Source organism: Microtus pennsylvanicus, chromosome 10 (assembly GCF_037038515.1).
Source record: "Microtus pennsylvanicus isolate mMicPen1 chromosome 10, mMicPen1.hap1, whole genome shotgun sequence".
In the NCBI taxonomy this organism is placed as follows: domain Eukaryota; kingdom Metazoa; phylum Chordata; class Mammalia; order Rodentia; family Cricetidae; genus Microtus; species Microtus pennsylvanicus.
Window position 1 is genome coordinate 28,565,529 of NC_134588.1, and position 7,951 is coordinate 28,573,479.

The 7,951-nt window shown below is 54.9% G+C and overlaps 1 protein-coding gene across 7 annotated transcripts in view; it reads right to left on the minus strand.

Annotated features, from left to right (window-relative positions):
* Positions 1–7,724, minus strand: part of Sox13 (SRY-box transcription factor 13) — a 52,688-nt gene extending 44,964 nt beyond the window's left edge. For 2 of the 7 annotated variants that reach the window (XM_075987977.1, XM_075987975.1), the window contains exons 1-2: positions 7,588–7,724; positions 4,092–4,200 (exon numbers count right to left, since the gene is read on the minus strand). In XM_075987977.1, the coding sequence (XP_075844092.1) occupies positions 4,092–4,117 (26 nt within the window). In that variant the 5' untranslated portion in view covers positions 4,118–4,200; positions 7,588–7,724. Of the gene's footprint in view, positions 1–4,091; positions 4,201–6,880; positions 7,359–7,587 lie in introns of those variants that run through there. The other 5 variants (XM_075987983.1, XM_075987978.1, XM_075987976.1 and 2 more) reach the window with 4 other exon arrangements.
* Between the last annotated feature and the right edge of the window lie 227 nt (positions 7,725–7,951).

Genomic DNA, 7,951 nt, shown 5'->3' on the forward strand with positions numbered 1-7,951 from the left:
ATGCCACCACTCCGTGTGCCTAGACTGATCATATCTGACCAGGCAGTCACCTCCTTAGAGACCACAGCCCAGTGGACCGCTCCCCGTGAAGGACATGGATGGGTGAGTTCTGATGGGGAAAGGCAGGAGGGCTCTGATGCCAAGACCCATGTGTTGGAGTCATGTGGGCAAGCTTTCCATGCTTTGACTGTGTTGGGGGCCCATCTAAGCGCTTCAAGCCGAATCAGCCTTGACTGGGCATCAGGAGACCTACTCCATGTCCACAGCCCTCTCCAAACAGCCAAATGCGCCACACCTGAACACAAGCCCTCCCCTCAACTCTGGTCTCCCCCAACTTCACGTATACACGTAGTCAAAGTCACCCTCCAATCTGGGTGTCACACTGAGGAACACTGATCAGAGACCAGGGAAACCTCACAGAACAGAGAAGAATGAAGGCAAGGACGGCTCAGCAAGTGAAGGTGCTTCCCGTCAGGCCTGCTGACCAGAGTTCAAGCCCTGGAACCGGCATGGCGGAAAGAACCGACTCCTGGAAGGTTATTCTTTGACCCCACACGTGCACTACACATACACACATACACACACACATACACACACATGCACTACACATACACACATGCACTACACACACATACACACACATACACACATGCACTACACATACATACATGCACTACACACACGCACACGCATGCACACACACACATGCACACACACATGCACACACACATGCACACACACATACACACACATGCACTACACATACACACATGCACTACACACATACACACACATGCACACACATGCTCACACACGCGCACACACATACACACATATGCACACACATACACACACATGCACACACACATACACACATGCACACACATACACACACGCATGCACACACACATACACACACACATGCACACACACACACAGAAAGGAAAAGGGAAGTACAACATGAAAGCCACAGTGAAGTCCTGACTCTCCCCAGATTGTTTCACTGAGCTGTCCTGCCTCACTGTAAACAGAACACTAACCCCTTTCCTGCCACTCAAAGAGGAGAGGGCTCCTTGAGCCAAGGAGCGGCAGGTCTCTCCCTCTGCTTTCAACACTTCCTAGGCCTGTCCCACTCAACACCCACCTGCTCCCAGAGCCCCACTGTACCTGCATACAGGCTTCCGGCCAGCCTTTATCCTTCCTTCCTACCTTCCCCACCCTACCCCACCCCTTAAGACACAGGCTGAGCACCTAGGCCTCCCTGGCTTGGCTGAATAAACTTCAGACTCCTTTAGCAGAGCTGGGAGTTGGGAGGGATGTTTCGAGTCACAGAAAACCTGCAGTGAGGACCAGACTCATCTGGTCTAGCGTCCCTGCACAAAGGCCAAAGCTGGAGAACTGGGGAGATCCTCAGTCAGTGCTGTTGAGTGTTCCAGGGGCCTCTGGCCTGGCCCAGTCTCCCAGGTCCTTTGTCCTGTAAAGATCACTCCCCCTGGTAGGAAGTTCCTTTCAGCACCTAACTCCTCTAGGTCACCATTCCTTTCTCTGTCTCACTGGCAAATCTAGATATATCTTAAATCCTTCTTTCACCCTGGTAACAAAAGCAACTGCCCTGCCGATGCTACTTTTAGAGACTAGTAAAGACTGAGTATGTGGCTCAGTGCTAGCCTGCTTGCCTAGCATAGTCAAGCAAGGTACTGGGGTCCTTCCCCAGCACAGAAAAAGGCTAGAAAAAGCATTCATTAATGGGTCACAATTTTTCAAAAGAAGTCAGCGAAGGCTGTTGGCCTCAGGAGGGTCACCCAGATACTGTGGCTGCCCATTCCCATCATCTGTTCCGTCCACTTGTCACACCTGAACCCCAAGGCACCTGCCTCAGCCCCAACTCTGCGCAGGCGCCGACCCCTTGTCCTGTCGAGGGGCGGGGCGGCCCACAGGAACCGGTTCTCCGCCCGGCCGGTTCCGCAGGCAGGAGGCGGGGTACTTGGGAGGACGGGCCGGCCGCCTTGGGGCGGGTCCCCAGGGAGCCAAGCCTGGCGGGGATTCCAGACCCAAACACCAGGGGCCAGGCGCCTGTGGAGCGCCCTGGGCTGCCCCTTCCCCTTTCTTCTCTCAAGCCAGAGCACTGAACCTTTCCTTACCTAGGACCCTGTGCTTTGTGGGGCTAGCGAAGGGGGAGATACTAATGCTCCTCCCCCAACCCTGCCCATCCCCAAGGACAGTTTAGGAGGCTTCCTGCTAAGGCCAGTGGGAGTGGGGGTGAGACGTGGGTTCCTAGCTGGAGAACGGAATTCCAGATTTGACAGCTTCCAAGAGACCAGAGGGCCTAGCTAAAGAATGTTACTTAGGAAAAAAGCAGCGGCTGGGGATACTGTCCCCACTTCTTCCTTGTCTTGTACTCCATAAGCCCCTGCCTCTTCCGTATCTGGGGCTTTTCTAGCTGATCTGGTCCCAGGTGGGCACAGGTGGGCACCAGGATACCAGGCCACACACTGCACAGCTAAAGCTGAGGCTGGTTCTTGGAGGGAAGCAGGGAAAGCAGCTACTCCCTCCCCTCACAGCCTAAAGGTCTGATCACCATCTAGCTACTTCTCTGGGACTTAGGGGTCCCTCTTGACAGTATCAAAACCTGACAGTCCTAGGGGCCTCCAGGCCAACCCAAAGATGTCAAGCCATAAAAGAGGAGAGGTCTTCTTAAAGCTGGGAAACCCTCCTGCCAATCTTGGGCCATGAGGCCCTGAATTCTCCTGGAGGAGCAGGGGGTCTCGTGTCTTTTTGGCATAGACCAGGCATGCTTAGGAGGATGCCTGTGCCTTTTAAGAAAACCTGGTGGGTTGGGTGGTGGTGGTGCATGCTTTAAATCCCAGCACTTGGGAGGCAGAGGCAGGCGGGTCTCTGTGAGTTCAAGACCAGCCTGGTTCACAAGAGCTAGTTCCAGGATAGGCTCCAAAGCTACAGAGAAACCCTGTCTCGGAAAACAAAAAACAAAACAAAAAAAAGAAAGGAAGGAAGGAAAAAGAAAGCATGGTGACACACACCCACTTCGGGGACAGTAGCAAAGGGTAGAGATGGCCTTGCCCAAATGGCAAGTGACAAATCTCCTACCCAAGTCTTCCAAAAGACTAAGGAAGAGACACTCAAGAAGAGGGGCACCAGACAAAAACCAGCATTCCAAACTTGCCTTCTGCCTTTGCATCCGGGAGATTGTGGGTGCTGGTTCCCCGTCTGGTGACAGGCATTGTGACAGCCACCCTGGTTGACATTTTCATGTTCCAGGAAGGGGACTAAGAATGGGGGAGCATGGCAGCAAGTTCAGGCAGGAGCAAACAGAAGAACATCTGCCCTTCAAGGGGGCAGCCCTCCGGGGACAGAGGCCTTTTCAAACCCTGAGCTTCATCCTCCAGTGACCTGAGGGTAGGAGGGCAGAACAGGAGCTACAGAGTCCTCTCTCACCATGACATCGGCTTCTTGAAAACTTACCCATAGTAGCCCAAGAAAGGCCGCCCCAAACCTCTGGAAGAAACTTAGTACATATGAGCCAGCAACAGCCCCACAAAGGCAAGATCCCGGTCCCCAGGAAGGATCAGGGTAGCTCAGGCCAATAGCTACCTGGCAACCTCACAGCCCAGATAAAGGACTGGAGATGACACTTGGCACACATCTGCTCGGCCCCGAGGCCCTTCTTACAGTTCTCAATTCAGCTGACTTCCCAGCAAAAGGCCCAGGTTGGGTCTCTTCCCAACGGGAAGTAAGGTTGCAGGTGGACTTGAGTCTAGCAAGGTCTCTTCACCCGTCCTGGCAACCTGGATTACAGGTCTATGACAGAGTTAGCACTAAGCAGGTGAGACCTCCAGATGGTCCCTAACGGGCCCAGCCTAATCAAGTCACTCTCACCTTCCCTCAGGTTTCTCCAGAACCCTACCTGCGCCACCCTTCCCTCCCCACAAGTCAGTCTCCACCTGAGGCCATCTTTCTCTTCCACCTTCACAGGAATGCCTCAACCCACACGTCCCTACTACCAAAACACACACACACACAGTGTAATTTAAAACATTTTAAAACAAAAAACCCTACATATACACATTAATTACCTTTCCCAAGTTGTATTATACAGCATGCATGTATCAGTTTTTTTCACTTCTTCCAGGTTCTAAGCTCTTCTGCCAAACGGGTTTGGGGCACAGCTGATATGTGTGCACACTAAATTTACAAAGAACAAAATAAATTACAGCGAAAACACAATCTTCCCTCCCTCAGCCATCATTTCCTGACCTGGGGCAATGAGAATTGCAGTTTCCCGTGCCTCAAATCATCTTTAAGAACCCTAACTGGGTCATTTCCCTCTACTTTCCAATGGCTTCCTGTGGAGCTGACAATAAAACGCATCCTCCTGCCCGCCGCCACCACCAGTCACTCCGTCAGGTGCCACAAAGCGGGCTCTCCTCTCTAACCACAAAGCTGCACACTTGGTTCTACCGTGGGCGTAGGAGGGCATCTGCGAGTGCCTCAGCCTGGAATGCCCCTCTTCCCAGCTGCGTGCAGCTGGCTCCTTCTGTCTTCAGGCCTGTACTGAGCTCTCCCCAGGGCAGTCTTCACTGGCCTCCCAATGCTCCCATGGCCCTAGGCGCCTCTATTTCCCCATCGAGGGTATATCTTCTCATGATCTGGTAGAAAGCAGCCTCCTGCCTGTCAGCCTGTGTAGCAGGTAACCAGCACATTCCTTTCAAGTCTCTGTTAAGGGATGAGCAGGTGTCCTCTGCGCTGGTGTCCATCTGCAAACGGGCTCCTTGCAGGACCTTCCCAACACCAAGTCTTCCCCACATTGGCCACCCTCCCCCGCATGCCTGGTGAGGAGCAGAGGGCGAAAGGGGTGCCCCTGGCTCTCCCTCCCTGTGCTATGCAGCAATAAAGACAAGAACTGGCGCCTCGCCTACACTCCCAGAACTGCCCTGCAAAGGTGACACCACTGCCCCTCTATTATCTAAGTCCCAGATGCAGTATGCCTTGCCAGTCAGGCTAGCCAGAAGAGGTTCTCAAGTGAGCCCCAGCAACAGGAAACAGATACTAGCTAGGGAACAGAACCCTCCAGGGCAGGCAGCCTGCCTGTCCCACCTGACTTTCCCTGAGCCCAAGACACCTGGGTTCCTCTCGGTGGAAATCCATCCAGTCCCTGAGACACAAGTGCACATCCAATCCCAAGTCTGCAGCACAGACCAGGGTGTACAGGAAACCCCTCTTGAGACATTTCCTTCCTGGGGTGGTCCCCAGGGAAAATTCTTCACGGTGCCGAGATTAGTTTTTAAGAATGAGGGAAGGAGGTATTGAAATGCCTTGCACAAAAAAACTGAGAAAGGGAAGGCGGAAGGAAAAAATACTCAAGGTTGAGGCCGGCAAATGGCAAGAAGTTTGATCTGAGGGATCAGAATCAATTAGAGGTAGGAAGAACTGTGAGATCTCTTCCTCCCCGGAAGTGAAAATTACCAAAATTGATTAAATGGGCACAATCCCAAAGAGTTCTTCTGGGCTCTGTACAAAGTCATTGAAATTGTAATGAGCCAGGTTGGAGAAGCCACTCCATGGAGTCGCTTCCCTAGTATGAACTAGGCCCTGGGCTCCATAACAATGTTATTACAATAATGACAACAGCTGGTTTTAATCTTAGCACTCCGAAGGCAGAGGCAGGCGATCTGACTTTGAGGCCAGCCTGATCTACAAAAGACGTACCAGGGCAGCCAGAGCTACACAGAGACTCTGTATCGACAAAAAAATAAACAAATAATAATAATAATAATAAAATATATAATTAATAATAACAGTAGACAACGGCTAACTTCCCAAACGCACATACTGGTACTCAGGACTTCCTGCACGTCAGGCTAGCGCTCTACCACTAAGCTACACTCCGACCCCAACAGTTAACAAACACCTAGCATTTACTACGTGCCAGGCATAGCGTTCTGAGATTACTATACTAAGACTTTTCGTCTTCAAGAGGACCCCCACGAGGTGGATACTGTCAGAATTTAACCACATTTTACAGATAAGTAACCTGAGCAAGAAAGTTGTGTTAAACTGCCTGTATACTGAGCGGCACCACCAGCGGCCGCACCGGTGTGTACAACTCCAGCTTCCTGGTTCTAACTACTAGGTTATCTGGCTCTCGGTGGTACAGGTTAAAATCTTTCAAACAGCATCCTCGAAACCATTAACATACGCCAGTTTCAAAGATAGGTGCACAATCCGCCCTTTATAATTGGAGAAAGTACAGAAGATGTTTGGAAAACGCCAAATTCAAGTGGCCCCTCTCGCTGAGCAACAAGACCCAAGCGTACTGAATCCCATCCAGCACTCAGAGAGGAAAAGGCATGAAGTGGTTGGAAACAGAGTCTCAGGAAACCCAGCTCCGAGCGGCAGCAGCATCTCTGACTGCTGTAGGTCAGACCCCTCGGCCAGCGCGGGGGCGCCGGGCCCGGAAATTCCCACAGAGCTAAAGCAAACTTCCCAGGAAAACTCCTCGGCTTCCTCCAAGCCCTTGTCACGGAGATCGCTGCCAAGAGCGCCAGCTGCTGGGGACCCTCCCAGGCGGGATCCGCCGCTCGAGCGCCCGGGGTCCTCCCGGAAAGGTCCAGAGCTTAAGTTCAAAATTCACTTCCAGCCCAAGCCAGACTCTCGACTCCGCCAAGGACTCTGGGGCAACTCCCACTTCTCGCGTCCCTCTCTCCCAGCTCCAAGCAATGTCCTGCTAGGACATCTAAGCTGGCTGCTGGTAGATCTCGCGGGCGACCCTAGAGCTCTTGGGGAATCTAGGCAGCCGCAGCCGGCGCGTGCACACACACGCATGCACACACAAATACACTCGCGTGAGTGTGTGTTTACGTACCGAACGTGGGGTGGGAAAACAATGGCGAACCGTTGGGACTAAGCGACCACCTCCTTCCTCATCCCACCAGCTCTGTGTTCAATTTATTTCTGCCTTGAAAAAGGGGGTGAAAGGCGCTCCGCCGACACCCCACCGTGGGAGGCAGAGGTGGCAAGGAGCAGGCTAGCGTGGAGAGAGGACAAGAGCAGCAACGGCAGAAAAACGGGAGGCGGCGCCCGACTGGTCCGCGGGGAATGAACCGGAGCCGTGGGAAGGGTGCGCGCTGGACCCCAGCGGCCCACGTACCCAGGAACCGGAGCTCCACGTCGCTACCACCCAAGCCCCACGCGGGGCGCGCACCGGACGTCTAAGCACCGACTGGAAATGCTAAAACTGGGCGGGTTGGTCAGGCTGGAGGAGAAAGACCTAGAGGCGGCGGGTCGCAGAGGGCAGGCGGGCAGAAGACTCCCTAAGCCCAGCTCGCGCGGCGCGCGCACGCCACCCCCAACAGCTCGCAGCCACTGCTCTCCAAAAGGACTCGGGTCAGCGCGGCGCCACCGGACGGCATTGTGAGGGGTCCTGTAGGATCGGCTTCGCCTGGCAAAACTTTGCCTAAGATGGAAAGTCGGGCGGAAGAGAGCCAGCGTGTCCCCAGGAACGCGGGGCCGCGCGTGTCAAACTTCGCGAGGCTGGGGAGAGGGGCGCGCGTAGCGGAGGGGCGCACTTACTAATCGGTCAGGCGCTGGCCCGGGGTCGCAGCTCCGCGCTCCGGCTCCTGTTCCGTACGTCCCGGCGGCCAGCAGCCTGGTCTTCCCGCTCACATGCCCGGGCAACGCGGCGGGCAGCGGGGCGGCGCGGCCAGGCGGAGGCACGCCCCCCGCCGTGGGCTGGAGGCGCTCAGGACCCGCGGCCCGCCGGGCTCCGCTGGCCACTGTCGTGGGCTCCGAGCTGAGGCCGGGCCGGGCGGCGCCCTTCGCCGAGCCAGGCCGCTCGGCACTCTGCCCTCTGCCCCCGGCTGGCCGCCGCCGTGCTGCCTTCCGCGCTCCGGCTCCCGGACTCCCCGCTGCTGCGCGGGCCAGGCCGGCGGGTAGT